The 16,323-nt window shown below is 33.1% G+C and overlaps 1 protein-coding gene across 1 annotated transcript; it reads right to left on the bottom strand.

The window, feature by feature from the left end:
• Positions 1-340: 340 nt before the first annotated feature.
• Positions 341-15,661, bottom strand: dsg2.2 (desmoglein 2, tandem duplicate 2). Its single transcript, XM_065257280.2, has 14 exons — positions 15,556-15,661; positions 13,368-13,484; positions 13,106-13,255; positions 12,652-12,793; positions 12,164-12,333; positions 9,600-9,734; positions 9,206-9,391; positions 8,574-8,866; positions 8,244-8,386; positions 5,942-6,163; positions 5,400-5,621; positions 5,147-5,262; positions 4,779-5,060; positions 341-2,619 (listed from the first exon to the last, which is right to left on the bottom strand). Exons 1-14 carry the CDS (start codon positions 15,604-15,606, stop codon positions 1,882-1,884), a joined length of 2,967 nt encoding a protein of 988 aa, XP_065113352.1. The 5' UTR covers positions 15,607-15,661; the 3' UTR covers positions 341-1,881.
• Between the last annotated feature and the right edge of the window lie 662 nt (positions 15,662-16,323).

Raw genomic sequence — 16,323 nt, 5'->3', positions numbered from 1 at the left:
AACATTTGGTACCAATTTGTGCCTTTGTGGTACTAATATGCACCCTTTAGGTAAAAAAGGTGAATTTTTTTAAAGGTACCACAGCACCCTAAGCCCATATGGCAAAAAAATATATTTTAAAATGAAATATATTTCAAAATATAAAATAATTTTAAAAAATTACAATTGCAATAATTTTATATTCACGTTGCATTAAAAAAACTTTGTATTTTGTACAAATTTTATATATTTTTGCCATATGGGAGTGACTGCTTTTTTATAATTTCGTGATATTTGTTTTTATTTTACAAGTAAAGCTGCTCTGAAATACTGTAATGCAACTTCAAAATAAAATGCAATATAAATAAACATTTTTATTAAATTTTAAATAGATGCAATTTTCATCAATAACCCAGGGCAAGAAATGTGATTTCTTCATAAAGCATGAATGTAAATAAAGTCCAATCCCAATGCGTCTCCGTGATTTCCATAAAGTAGTTCAGGCTGAATAAAAACAAGCCCCAAAAATTTTTACTGTCCCATAAAGTGAAACAGTAACATAGTCACACATACCATACATCTTTAAGTTTTTTGGTAACACTTTACAGGTTCATAAGCTTTGTTAAGGTTAGTTAATAGAAATTAAGCTTTTAATTGTTTGTTTATGTTAGTTCACAGTGAATTAACTAACGTTAAAAAGATTTTTATAAAGTATTTATAAAGTAACTTTATAAAGTTAAAATAACATGAACAAAGATTAATAAAGGCTGTATAAGTGCAGTTCATTATTAGTTCATGTTAACTAGTGTAAAATGAACCTTATTGTAAAGTGTTACCAGTTTTTTTAACTTTTTGTTAGAATACGACAAGGACTCTTCAACCAAATTCCAAAAGATAAAATGCTGAAATAAATATTTATTTTAGCAAACTCTCAAATAAAGGTACAAGAAGTTACAAAAGTTGGTGGTACTTTTTCAAAAATTACACTTTTGTAACTAAAAGATGCATATTGGTAGTTCAAAGGTACATAGTAAGTTGGATTAACTTAAAAATTACTTCAATTGGTAACGACTAAAATGTAAAATATTTTCAACTTAAATGTTTTCACTTTAGCTGTAAAATTGTTGAAAGTTTAAAAAAGTTGAAAATGTTTAAATATTTTAAATATTGAAGTATTTTAAAAATAAAAAAATCACCTTAAATTTTTAACTAAAAGTTTTTTTTTTTACTTTTTTTAAGCGTTACCAGCTTTCATTTTTAATAGTGTATCTGTACCAAAATATTACATATTAGGAACTTTTTTTAAATGTTCTGTCCCAGTGACAACTTTTGTAAAAAAAATTAACAATTCTTTTATACACTTTTAAAAATATATGTTAAATATCTGTAATGAAATAATAAAATGAAAGATGGTTTAAAGCAGGGGTGCATGTAAAGGTCATGTTTTCAAACACATTATTTGTTTTAAAAACACACAAACACATTATTTATTAAAAATATCTGTTAAGGCTAAAATCTCTCACTCGCCTTAGCACTCCTGGACTCAAATGTCCATTGTTTTAACATTCTAAAGAAGAATCTACTATTTAATGTGACCCAGACTCTGATAAGGTCATATTTTTGTAATGTGCTGTTTTTACATAAAATCATCCTACATAATGTAAAGATCATTCTGTGAAAATATAACACCTTGATATTCTATAATATTGACTGAGTAAGATCATGTCAAAGTTTGAAATTAATGTGAAATAAAACATTGATCCTCCTAATCTCATCAATAGATTATGAGACTTTACTCTGGATTTCACAAATACTCTGTTTGTGTATAACATGATGCATACCTCTACAGGTTTGTCCTCTACCTGACCAGCACTGAACTTGGTGCTGAAAGTGTTTGAGGGCTCATGGTACAGTAAAATAATGTCTAAGATTCACTCTACCCTGCCCATATTCTCCAGACACAACCAATCCTTCAGGTACTTCTACCAGCTGTGGTGAACCAATTAACATTGGTCGTTGCACCATTGCAAGGTTCTGATTTGTTAACAGATTCGGAATAGAAATAATTTCACCTAAGCCTTGTCTAACCATGACGGGCATGTAAGGAGCAATCTGTGAACACATAATTGGGTGATCAATGTTTTGTCCCTCAGTTTCCAAAGAACGATTAATTATGTACACACCTTGTCCATGCCCAAATGACAGATTCTGTGAAAGTACAACGTTGCTAGATATTGGCTTGTTGATCGTGTAGTATACAGGTGTGACTAGTTCGTCATTAGGTGTGGCTTGTACAGGTAATGACTTCTCTACGGGACTGGGTTGGACCGGTTTTGTCACGTGACTGGAAGATCCCGCATTAACTGGAGTCTCATGAGTGGCTGGTTTGGTCGTGACAGTATTAACAGTAACTTTAGGGTCAGCCTGTGTCCCAGTAGGTACTGATGGAGACTGTCTGAGTCCACACACCTCACCCAAAGAGTGAAACTTTGGACCCAGGTCGTCCAAGAGCTCCAAGTCATTGTCAAACTCACTATAGATGCAGATGCTCAATGAATCTGTACCAGATCTTTCCCCTTCATATGTATAATTCATCGGTTCGTCCTCTGAATAAGCAGCTCCCGATATACATCTTGCTTTCTACAGAAGCGTGAAGAGAAATGGAAATGAGTTGTTTGTTTGCTGATGTGGTTAAGGTGGAGTCACTGCATCAGCAAGGTTTTAAACTTTGTGGCTCTGTGTTGATTCCAAACATTGCTTTCTTTGTTGAAGAACGATGACAACTCTCTAAGAAATGCTGGGTATATTTTTAACCCGGTGTTGTGTCAAAAGGGACAAACCCAACCACTGGGTTAAATAAAACTAGAAAATGTTTATATTTGACACAACAATGGGTTAAAACAACACAGAAAAAGTTACATTACATCACGGTTCATCACGGCACTGTAAAAAAATCTTTGCTGCCTTAAATATTTTTGTTGAATCAACTCAGATTTATTCAATAAAAGTTATTAATTAATTAAGGAATCATACATATTTTACAAGTTGGCTAATTTGTATCAATTCATACAAAGTTAATTGTGCAAAATCATATGATTCTCATGAAAAAACAATAACGAAACCGAACCCCTACCCCCGCACCTAACCCCAATGCCACAGGGGTCAAGGCAAATCGTACCAAAACTTGAATGTGGTCGTATGAATTGATACAAATTAGCCAACTCGTAAAATATGTATGATGTTGTTTATACACTGAATAAAGGTTTGTTGCTTCAACTTCAAAATATTAGTTGAGTAAATATTATTTGTCAAAAAAAGTGTCAACTAATATTTAAGTTGAATTAACTCAAATTTTAAGACTATCAGGTAACTTACTTTTTAAGTTGTAAGACAGCTGGTAAAACAATAAATAAGTTTGTTTTAAGAAGAGACAACTATAAAACCTCAAGTGTTGCTGTTTACAGACGTTTAACCCCTTTGATCTCTTGATTTCTTCATCACAAAGTTTTTCAACCTAAAAACAGTCCTCTAACCTCCAGGTTCACATCAATGGGTATCTGCTGAAAATATATGACCTTATGTATTTAATATGTGATTCTAAGATTGCAATTTTATATTAATGTGTGGTAAAATGGTCAATTTTTTCATAAGTCTAAGATAATGTGGACCAAAGTTTTAAACTTAGGACATAAGATGCATTTTTCTTAGAGGTGCAGCTTTGCCAGAGTACTTCTGGCATGTTTACCATGCTTTTATAAGGTCACTTGAAGTTGGGCAAACTAAATTTCTTTCTTAGCCATATAGTTTTATGATGTCTTTGTTCTGGTTAGCATTTAAGATACATTGGCAAAAGATTCAAGAAAAAATCTGTATTAAGAACTTCGTGCATGGCTGTGTCTCTTTGATTGCCAGGTATGATTTTGACTTTGTGACTTTTATTTCTATGCTGATCTTTTTAGTTAATGTGATGTTTAACATAAATGTTGATATTTTTGATTGTTGGGTTTGAATAACCAAATGATTGATTTAAGTGCAACATTTTTTATTGTTTATTCATTCTATGAATCCCTTAACACCCAGCTGTAGGGAATTGCCTTAGCACCTTCAGAATTACATCTTGATCTCTATGTGAATGTAATTAATAATAAATAATTAAGAGAATAAAAATATAACAATGGTAAATATATTAATTATGATCAGTTTCAGAATAATATTGATAATTTATAAATTGAAGTCAGATTAAAATTTAAACACAGAAATAAATAAAAAAACGAATTAATTGAATTATTCCAACTTCTTACAGTGTATTTTCTCACCGTGCTGCGCCCTCTTTTGGGCTTAGGAGACAAAAAAAGGTACAGTTTTAAACCTTTTTCTGATAGTGTACACTACTTTATTCCTCTAGCATAAAGATGTCTTTAAAATGTGAATATTATTATTATTTAAGAAATTTACTTAACTTGTTCAGGCATTTTGACAGCCGTAGAAGACACATGCAGTGTTTTAAATTAGTAAATTACTATTCATTTATCTTTTGGTGACATTACACTCTAAAAATGTCTGGGTTATTTTTGACCCATAATGGGTAAATATTGGACAGAACACACTGCTAGGTTAAAATTGACTCAACCACATGGTTGCATAACAACAACAACCCAATTGGGTCATTTTTAACCAAGCATGTATTCTGTCCAATTTTTAATCATTATGGGTCAAAAATAACCCAGACATTTTTAGAGAGTGGTGCGTTAGAATTTGTAAATTGTTTATTATAATCAAATGAAACATGAATCACTTACTTGCATGAAGTATTCTTTCAGTATTGCATCTGGCAAGGCATAATTTATAGCTTGATAATTGACAGGTATTTCCTGCATGTCCAGCTCGTCATAGAGACTTCCAAACATCTTGTGGATCATTCCTGACCCTATAGCACTCACATTGGCAGTCACGTGTGAACTGGGGGTCTGAATTTCATCCCTTGGTGTTTTGAAGTTCATGACTGTTGCTGTGGATGCATTTATGAACTCATTTCCCCTTTCACTGGTGAATTTTGGTGAAATGCTCATCAGAAGATCATCCTGCACAGAGATCACACGCTATATGCTCCAAAAAACGTCACTTTATTATAGAGATGTTTTCCAGTCTATGTGAGATGAGAGTTTACCTTATATTCTCCTATTCCTTCTGTGTTGTAAGAGATGAAGCAGGCTTTGGTTTCAAAAGGCATGTCAATAAACGCATCTCCTCCACATTTACATTTTATTAAGATCAAGGCCAGCACTGAAAGTACAGACAGACAAACAAACAAAAGAAAGTCGTTCTGTAGGTTTTGAAGTGTGCAGTTTGGTTTCATGAGGCTACTGGCGCTAAAACACAACTTTTTAAATTTAGTGTGAAGTGAACATTATCATACTCACAGAGAAGGAAGAGGATTTCTAGACCCAGCAAAACAATCACTGGTTCCCCAAGCGTGACTTCTAATTGTGGAGCACAAAAAGATTTTTCTGAGCAGGTGCACACCTCGAACTGAAGGACTTGCTCATCAGGACAGGCCAGACCCTGACTGTCTTTGATTTCCATTGTCACTTGATAATAGCCAGGCCATAAATCTTCATAGGTTAGCAAGGAAGCACTTACATCTAAGGAGGTAAGAAACAGCAACCTTATAATTTTTTTTAAAAACATGTTATTTGTTTAGGAGATACTGTATATTATAATATATAAACTTGGAATTGGTTAATTGATGTGTTCCTGTAGCTCAGTTGGTAATGCAAAGGATTTTAGGGAACACATCTAGTGATTAAATGTTTACCCTAACTGCAGTGTAAAAGTCACTTTGGGTAGCATCTGCAAAATGCATAAATGTAATTATTATATTGTTTCAAACTAGATCTTAAAGAGGCCTTTCTCCAACTGTTTATGGTAAAGATAGTTAGATAGAGGTTCTGTTTGGTGTTACCATTTATTTTCCGCAGACTCCATTTTCCTGTTGTCTTCTCTGGTATCAAAATGAACTCCAGAGGAGCTCCATATGGATCTGCATCATTGTCCTCTGCTGTGACGTTCACGACTTTATCATCGCTGCATACATACTTCACATTGTCAGTGAGCTTTGGACAGATATCATTAATGTTTTCCACCTGTATGGCTATAGTCCCTGTAGATGTCCGAGAGTGTATTTCTAAACAAAAAACATGCTCCAGTGAATCATCTTAAATAAAGAAAAATCTTACACATACCATCTGTGATCTTATTTTGGAGTATGCATTTTGGATACACTGTAAAAGACTGACTTAACCTTCATAATTTAAAACAGCTAAAAAAAGTTTTACAGTGTAGTACAAGTTTGCACAGCCTTGAATGTGTGTGTAAAAAAACTATGCTTAAATAAGTTTTGTAACGTACAAAATTGTGTCAATGAATTAATTTATTTAAAATAACTTTTAAATAAAAAAAAATGTAAAAAATTTCTGTAGAAATTACAGTGCCACTGGCATGGCAGCTGGCTGCCAGTAACTTACTGTAGATTTTACATTTATGTTATTTACTGGCAACAGTTTGTTAAAAGTTAAATAAACATGAAACATTTTCAGTCTTTATCTTCTACAGTAAGTTGCTGTCAAACAACTGCATAATTACAGCTTATTTTTGACAGTGTATTTTTGTACTTAATATTTAATATAACCTGGGTCAACAACCTGGGAAAGGGTTGTTGATCCGAAGAAGCTCAAATATAAGATAGCATGAAATTTAAATACTTATATTTTATTTCATAGTTCTGGTAACTTAAATAGTACACTGTAAACTTGAACAGTACAATGTAATGAGTGAAATGTACTCAAACCAGTGAAAAAAGTTTATTCAGCTTAAAAGTTTTATGTATGTTCATCGATTTCACCACTTTGAGTTTTAGCAAATCAAATATAATGATTCAAAGAACTTAGCTAACTTTTATCTTAACTTTATCTATAACAAAATTTTATTTATAACCTTCAAATAGTTATTTCAATACAATAGCCTAATTTTAACAAACACTGCAAATAATTAAAATTTTTGGTGGTTTATGGCATTCAATCTGTCAGTTAAGTTTAGAAAGATTCTGGCACTGCACATTTGCTCAGTATCTTCACACGTAAATAAACGAGTCACATTGTCTGTTTCTTTAAAAAAATGGTAAACACTGTTTAAGGTGAAACGTATAAGTATTGTGTGTACTTAAATATTAAATGAAATATAAACTTTTAAGTTTGGATTCATTGTAATTTATACATTTTATTTACATAAAAATAGTTTCCACTAGCATTCCCGAAAGAGGCAAATATATATATATATATATATATATATATATAAAAAAGAAATGCCTAAAAATGCGAAATGCGTCCCTCAATAATTTTTATCCGGCCCGTCGGTCATATTTGATTGATTTAATATCATCATGGTTATTTTAAAGCCGCCTTTCCACTGTACATGACAAATGATGGCTGATAAACTGGAAGAAGAGTTGGAAAGGGGTTGAGTGGGTGCGTAGTTTTCAGATACAATCTTAGCTTTGGGTGCATTAACCTCCACCTGAATTCGGCCTACCCAATTTCAAGGCTTCCCACACCCACATGGAGAGGTTTACATACAAAATTTTGGTATAATTTTACAGGTAACCCTTTGAAATGACATAAAACACTGTTGAAGTGCTAAACATGGTTGTATGTGTTGTTGTCAGTCCTCTAATAATGACAAAAATTAAAAGGCGCTTTTTGATGTTTTTCTTTCTAAAGTCTGAAAGTGTATAACTCTGGCACCCAGGGCGTTCTCTGTTTATATTTCAAACTGAAATCCATTACGCTGCCTATGAAGGCTCTCCAAAAGCATTTCCTGGAGTTGCCTTCATACGAAGTTATTGCCTCATGTTATAGCGAGGCAACAGGTCAGCTGCCTAAGCTTTCAGACGCTGCCGTAGTGTACAATGGAAAGAAAGTTTAGCCTATAGATCTTTAAAATATTATAAAAAACATGAAGTGCAATGTTAGTCATTCGGATAAGATTTAGGATATGTTGTGAATATTTAAAATGTGACAATATATGAAGTTAAACAGTTATAAACAAAAGAAGTTTAGGAGCTCTGCAACAGTTATTGCAATACAAAATGTGTTGCTTATTTGCACTTTTTTGTGCAATGTTCATAGTCAAACTATTAACATTTGGCTCTTGCAATGTTAAACTGCAATAAAACTGTCTCCGCTGGTATGACTTACTGTGATACTTACCATCTGTTATGCAGAGGATCTTCACATAGTAAGTACCATTCACCACAAACGGAGACTCGCGGTCTGGCACAGTGTGGAGAGTAATCTCAGCCGTGTCTTTATTAACAGAAATCCAGTTATCAGGATCATATCCCTTTGCATATCTAAACAAACAGGGACCACTGGATAACTCCATTTATTGAACATTTGAAAACTTAATAAAGACTTACTAATGCTTCTAAATATTTGTACTACAATTTGCATTTACATTAAGTATAGTCAGCACAGTTTGCATTTGAACCTATATTCAAACTAAGACATCATTTTAACAAGCAAACAAAATCCTCTCACTTGACTTTTTCTGCTGTTTTTCCCGTGTCTTCATCTATAGCAGTGTACGTGGCAATCACTCCTGGAATTGAATTGTTTTGGATGTCTTCTGACACAAATACAAACTTGACCCTCGGCTCAAACTTTGGTCCATCTCGCTTGTTTTCCACATTGATCTTTAGTAAGTACAACTTTTGCTCAGATGCATTTAAGCCCTCAGGACCTGCTGATCTGCCCAGAGGCGCACCCGGAGGAGCTTTGTTTGCAACCGCCAAGCTCAGGTTCAGATTAGATACAGCCTCAAAGTCAACAGCCTGAGGGAGAGAACAAAATGTACTTTAATTAGGGACATTTTGACTATTAGAAAAAAATTATTAATATACAAATTAATATACAAATTTGTATGATGATGTAGGGATTTGTAATTGTGTGCAATGGTAATAACATGAGATGGTGACTTTTATTATGACATGCTTCTTTTTGAATTGAAAATAAGTTCCTAAAGAATAATTTTTGTCTGCTTTTAGCTCCAATTTTATATTTTTATTAAAGATTTATTAAAGTCAGACATACCACATACCTGAAAAAAATTGGGTACAAAGAGATCAGAAACTCCTGAACCTTCTATAACTGTGTACAAAACAGATCCTAACCTTGTTCAAGAACACCACTCCCATATTTGTCCTGTGATCAGTTTCAACGGAGAAACGTCCGTCTTCATTCCCTGAGACTATTTCAAACACAGCCAACCAGTTGTCTGTCCTTTCTTCGTCTGCATCAAGTGCCTGGATTTTCAACACCTCCATATGTGCCACATTCTCATCAATACTCGCTGAAAACTATTAAATGGGAAAAACGAAAATCACACTTTACACAGCTTGGTCTTTTTGAACAACTATCAGAAGATCAGAAATACTACTTTTATCTCAATGTAAAATACAATTTAAGAGGAATATGATGGAAACTGCACTATTTAATGTCCATCGCTTAAGTTTGATCCAGAAAATGCACAAGCTGGATTTAAAAACATGCCAATGCTTTCAGTACCTCATTGTTCTCCAAGGTAGGAAAATTGTCATTGATGTCCAGGATGTCTATAAACACAGTAGTTGTGTCAACATTTCCTTCAGCACTTCCATACATGTCAGCAGCGTGCAGTGTAAGCATATACGAGTCCTGTTCCTGAGAGTGGAAAACATTGGTAACCTTGATGCATCCAGAAATTGCAGAGGTCTTCTGAAGTTACATACCTGTATGTACACTACCATTTAAAAGTTTTGAAAAACGTATTCTTTTTTTCCATATTTAGGAATAATATACTCTTTTGCTCTTGTGCATACTTTGCATTTTTTACAGAATTAGAATTAGGGTGGAATAATTCATATTTCTATTGTATTCGTTCATAATGAATGATAAACACAAATGAAAAGTTAGATTTAAGTATATAAACTATATATCATAAAACATGTGTATATATATTAAATATGTCCCAGTTTCTTTTGTTTCCACTAGGTGTCAGTAAACATATTCTTGAGAGTGAGAGCTTTTATTTGACATATGGCTTATATATGTTTTGTGAGTTTGTTAGAATATAAAATTTTATGAACATTATGCAAATACTTTTCAGAAGTGGGTGGTTGAAGACTTCTTTTTAACCTTATTATGTTCTGTTATGAAACATTTGACATTTATGCATTCATTAAAAGCTTTTATCCAGATTTTATCCAAAATTACTACTGTTTGTTCCAAGAAATCCATTTAAAAAATATTTTTCATGAAACATTTTGTTTTGTATTACAAGGTATATACATTTTCATCAGTATGTCCAACACTATCTCACGAGAATTCGTACACATTTTTCGAAAAAAAGTTTGCTAATTCTTATTAATTCTGCATTCGTAAGTTATGGTACAATTTGCCTTGAACCCTTGAGTTCAAACCCATGACCTTTTGCACTGCTAATGTTGCAATGCTCCACCAATGAGCTTTACAGGAGAAGATAAATATAAATCTGATGGGACTTTTAAGAAAGCTAACCATATTTTGGGCTTCACAGCTTATAAATTGTTCTAAATAAATGTGATGGTGCAACACCTGCTCATACATGGGATACAGGGTGGCTGAGTTATAAAGATAGCAAACTCATAAAATATGTGTGTAAAATAACACAAATTTAATTGATTTACGTTATAACTCAACCAAACCCCCAATAAATCTAAACTATATCAGATATATTTGATCATATTCAAAGCATCGAAGAATTTGCATAAATGTACTCTGCTTCTTGAAGTCTCATCGTGGGATGCTTTTTAAAAACAGTATTGAATGATTTCCCATCTATTCTGGGCTCTTTTTGGCCACTTTCTTCAATATTTGGTGCAAGAAATCCATTTCAACAACAATTTTAATATTTTGTGGTAACGCTTTCATTACACATGCTATGAACATGAAGGAGATTTTATGCAAATTTATGACAACTGTCATTAAGTGTCATTTGTTCAATTATGTCATTTTTAAGGCAAAGATGGCATTGTTTGAATTTACATTGTATGACAACTTGACATAAACCAATACATCATAACTTCTGTCATAAACGTGACATAGTAGAATAATTATCAAACTTAAGAAACTACCTAGCTTTATGGGTTAAAAACATTGCATAAAATTTTCATTTAAATGTCAGTAAGTAACAAAACATAAAAAATCTGACAACTAACAGAACTTGTTCTTCCTCACACAAAGGGTTGTGAAATTTTCTGACAAGAAAAAACTAACAAAACATGTAATCAATTTAAATTAATGTTATTAACTTTGCAACGATATGGACCCAACGTTGCATGGCTTAACCTATTATTGTACTGTATTCATTTAATTTTAGATGAATCTGTCTCCAAATGCAATAAAATATAATTTTATCAACTTTAATTATTATTATTACTGAATTATTGATTTTATTTGTTAAACACCTGGAGGAAACTTAAAAAAACACCATGAACTGAAGAATATTCATGATGTTGTTATAAAACTACTTGACAGAGCTTAACACTTAATGACATTTTAATGACAAATTTAATTTATACCACTGTAGTTGAGGTCAAGAAAAATCTTCATGACGCTGTCATAAAACGATATGACAGAGTATTTACACTTAATGACATTTTAATGACAAATTCAATTTGTATCACTGATGAAAAGTGGTCAGTTATGATATATTGGTTTATGTCAAGTTGTCATAACAAAGACATTTCAAACAATGTCATCTTTGCATTAAAAATGACATAACTGAACAAATGACACTTAATGACAGTTGTCATAAATGTTCATAAAATTTGTGCATCCTTTATGTTCATAACACATCATTTCATAATTATGAAGGTGTCATATCAGTCTTATGAACACCCCTTCAAGTAAAGTGCTACCCATTTTGTTTTGTAATGAAAGAAATGTTGGAGCAATTATGCAGGACAAATTATACATTTAAACTAAACAGTTTTCAAGATCATATAAACACATTTTAGTCAAGTGACACAAAACTTTAGAAAGGTATGCATGTAAGAACAAAAGTACAAAAACACAAGCACACCTTTACAAATATAATTAGAAGTAAATACCTCTCTGTCAAGCGTTGGGTCCTTCACGAAGATCGTTCCATTGTCTTTATCAATGGCAAAGTAAAGCTTGCCATTGTTTGGCTCTTGTTTGACTAACGTGTAAGCTATTTTACTGTTTAGTGTGCCTAGCTGATCTTCATCTTTGGCTACAACCTGCATTACAAAGGTTCCTAGAAATCAGGACATAGAAATTACAAAAATAATCTTAGATTAGCAATGAAAGAAATTTAATAAATATCTTACAGGTATATCATTTAAAACACAGTCTTTAAAAACCCAACTAAAGTCATTTTATTTGTGATTTACTGATGAAATCACCGTAAAGAACATTCTGAAAACCTTGATGTCTAAAATATTTACTGAGAATGTCAAATCAATTTGACATTAAAATGAAACTCATTATTAGAATATGAGTCTTTAGCCTGGATTTCACAGACTGGGTCACATTCATAAAATATGATAAAATAGTTTTGGCACATCAGTCTCACCAGCTGAGCTTCCCTCGTAAACGCTGCCTCGTTCTGACTTGATGAATTTTGGAAGGTTATCATTCTGGTCCTCCACTGTGACATTTATTTTAATATTGCCTTCTGCTATGCTGTTATTACTGAACCATGCAATTGCCCTAAGCTACAAAAAACATAAAAATAAAATTATATTTTTGAAAATAGTAGAATAATTGCTAGTCACAGCTTTTCTTTTAAAGCCAATATAGGCGATGTTAAATTACTGCTAAGCTCCTGTCATGTTTGCAGATAGCAGAGGATGGGGCAGGGTTTAATAGAAGGCATTTGATTGGACAAAACGTGCAGTTCGAGATCAGTCATCAGTAATTTGGATTTCACGAAATCTTTAAAGATATTACTCCTGGTTTGTTGTGGAAGGTATGTGTTTTTTTCTTATTTTTCCTTTTTTTAAATGTGTGTAATATGTTTTACTCACTGTGTAGATCTCTCTCTCCTCACGATCAAGAGGCCGTGTAAGGCGAACCATCCCTTTGTGCTCATCTATCACAAACAGGCCAATCGGGGGCTCATCAGCTCCTGGCCCCTTTAGAGTGTAGTACAGTGACTCGCTCATGTCTGATCGAATCTATGAAAGGTAGTATTGCTGTAATACTGCGTTTTTAGACAAAATGTGTAGAAAATGTAGAAAAAAGAAATTGAATGACTGACTTTGATACTTTGATGTTGTGTTGCCTTACCCTGGCCACATAGGGATCATGAGTATAGTCCACATTTTCTGTGACTTTTCTAGAAGGTATTACCCACTCTCTTTTGTGTCGTTTCTTGTTTGATAGTATGCGACAGTCTCCAGTACTCTGGATCAAACAAATAAAGAGTAAAATGAAGAGTAACAATAGCACGGACACACGTTTGCATAACTATCTTTGTGATGACACTTAATACAACCATCACAACCAAGTCCTAACCCCTACCATAACCCTACCTCTAACATAGTCTTTACCCTCAAACATTTTTCATTATTTTATAGCTACACAAATTTTTTTAGGGATCCATTTAAACTTGATTTAACAAACTTATTTTTTACATAAAAACCACAAGGTAATTTAAATGTTACAACATGAGCATATTTTAACCTGAAATTGTTTTATTTGAATATTTTTTAGATTTGTCAGGTATTTAATTAAAATGATTTGCTTTGACACGAACATTTGTATGAATCATTTGTCTTTGTCACAAACGGCGTTATTGCTTATGGCACAGTTGCAGAGTGCATTTGCATTAATTGAACATTTGTGGCTAACTTTTATTTTGCCTTGTCAACAACCTACTGTGTTTATTAAAGCATATCAAAAAGAAAAACTGTACGAAAATATTTAAAAGTGATTTTTTTTACCTTAAAGTGACTTTAAGGGCCCTATTTTAACGATCTAAGCGCATTGTCTAAAGCGCACAGCGCAACGTCTAAATGGGCGTGTCCGAATCCACTTTTGCTAATTTAACGTCGGGAAAAATGGTTTTTGCGCCGAGCGCATGGTCGAAAAGGGTAGGTCCTATTTTAATGGGAGTATTTTGGGCGTAACGTGCAGTAAACCAATGAGAGTCACAGCTCTCATCCCCTTTAAAAGCCAGTTGCGCTGGCATTATGTCTAATCCCTATTTAGATGACGGACTTTGTAAACTGAAAAACTAAGCGGAGGAAGAAGATTCCCAGTTTAAGATTAATGTTAAATAATTGTGTTGTTTTTCACTTGTATTGAAATTGTTATTTTTTTATTGAAACCTTTTAAAACCCGTTTTCTTTTAGTCATGGAAGTAAAAAGCAGGCTTGTAATTGCTTTAAATGTATGGCTATCCAATATCATCAAAAAATAATTTACAAGTATGTAAGATAAGGTTTGTACTCTAAAAATACTTTATTTGTAACAAACAGGAGATAAAGAATTTACAAACGGCTCTCCTTACGTTTCAGCACTTTGGACAGCGTTTTTTTTTAGCAAAGAGTTTTTTTAAGCATCACTTAAAAATGTTTCTCATCTCACCATATCCACAGGTACAGAGTCATCATATACAATAAATCCGTGAGGTAGCATTAAAAAAAACATTTAAAAACAGACGCATTTGTTTAAAGCAAAGCATTTATTTACTTACCAGGCTGCAGGTGAAGCAGCGCTTTTTCGTCTTCTAATGTCTGATTATCGGTCCTCATTTAAGTCCAAGAGACTCAATAATAATCTTTTACATTCAATCCTTTAATCTTTCATATTTAAAAGCATGTTTGTGCTGCTGTGCATTCATGTACCTTGTGATAAGCAAACCCGCGTTGTCCTCCCGTGTATAGGCGCATTTTACTATTGCGCTCTTTAAATAACATAAAACACATTGCGCCATTGACTTTAGACTTTAGACCAGGTTTTTGTTGGTCAATGGCGTAGTCTATTTTAGTTGCCTCAAAATAGCAACGCGCCAACAAAGCGCCTGAACACACCTCGTTTTCAGACCAGAACGCCCATGGGCGCAAAAGGGGGCGCAAATGCATTTGCTATTTAAACAACGCGGCGCTAAACGTGAAAATTAGGGTGGAAACTAGCGAAAGCCACTTGCGTCGCGCATTGCGCTGCATTGCGCCAGGTGTAAGATAGAGCCCTAAATCACAGTTTAGGCACAAAAATACAAAACACTATACATCCATGAGTGTGTTAAATGTTTATTATCCATAAAAAGTAGTAAAAATAAATTTGATCTGTATTAATATTACTGTAGATATGACAACCTTCCACAAGCTATCAGTGTAAATATTTAGTATTTTTAAAAAGTCTTACCAAAACTCTCCTTACATTACAAACACCACAAACACAATCCACAAACACGTTATTGCAAGAATATTGTTTATACGAGTTGCCTTTTTCATCATCTCTTTCTACATACCTGGACAGTAAGGAACAGTAAGAAGACCAGACACAGCAAAGAGTAAAGCATATTTTAGGCCATCTGAAACAAATCCTTCTTGTGAAACTGTTATCATTTGCAAAACATATATTAAACTGTGAAACTGCAAGAGTTTTTGACTCAAATCATCTTTGACTCCTCCCTAAAATAAGGAGGCTTATTGTTTGTTGCATGCTTTCAGTATAGATGAGTGGTAGTGCATTTAACAGGTCAGGGAAAAAGGTCATAGGTTTGAACCCAGGGAACACACACGCACGCACGCACGCACGCACACAAACACACACACACACACACACACAATGATTAAACAATGTATGCCTTTAAATGCACTTTTAAGTCTCTTTGGATAAAAAGTGTCTGCGTAATGGATAAATGTATGTAATGTGTGTGAATGAAGTAAAGTACAGCTTAAACTGGGTAAATTTATAATTTCTCTTAAACTAAATAAAGGACAATGGGCTATTGTAATAATACATTTAAACAGTACGATATTGCTTTTGCTTATTGGTATAGTATACCGGTAGGCATATTCCTATGAAATAAATTAATTTGAAATAGAATATAGCTTAGAAATGTAAAATTAAAGAAAAAGGATTGCATTAAATTTTTAATTAAAAATGATTCTTATTGATTCTGTCCTAGCATGTGAAGTTCGTTCCTGTATTAATTAGTAGCTAGGAAGGGTTTGATTCAGTGAATCATAAACTGAACCCTAAATACATTGTAAATTATATATCCCTACAAAAC

The sequence above is a fragment of the Paramisgurnus dabryanus genome, chromosome 12 (genome assembly GCF_030506205.2).
Source record: "Paramisgurnus dabryanus chromosome 12, PD_genome_1.1, whole genome shotgun sequence".
In the NCBI taxonomy this organism is placed as follows: Eukaryota; Metazoa; Chordata; class Actinopteri; order Cypriniformes; family Cobitidae; genus Paramisgurnus; species Paramisgurnus dabryanus.
The sequence above is the reverse complement of the archived record's forward strand: the minus strand, read 5'-3'. Positions and strand labels throughout refer to the sequence as shown.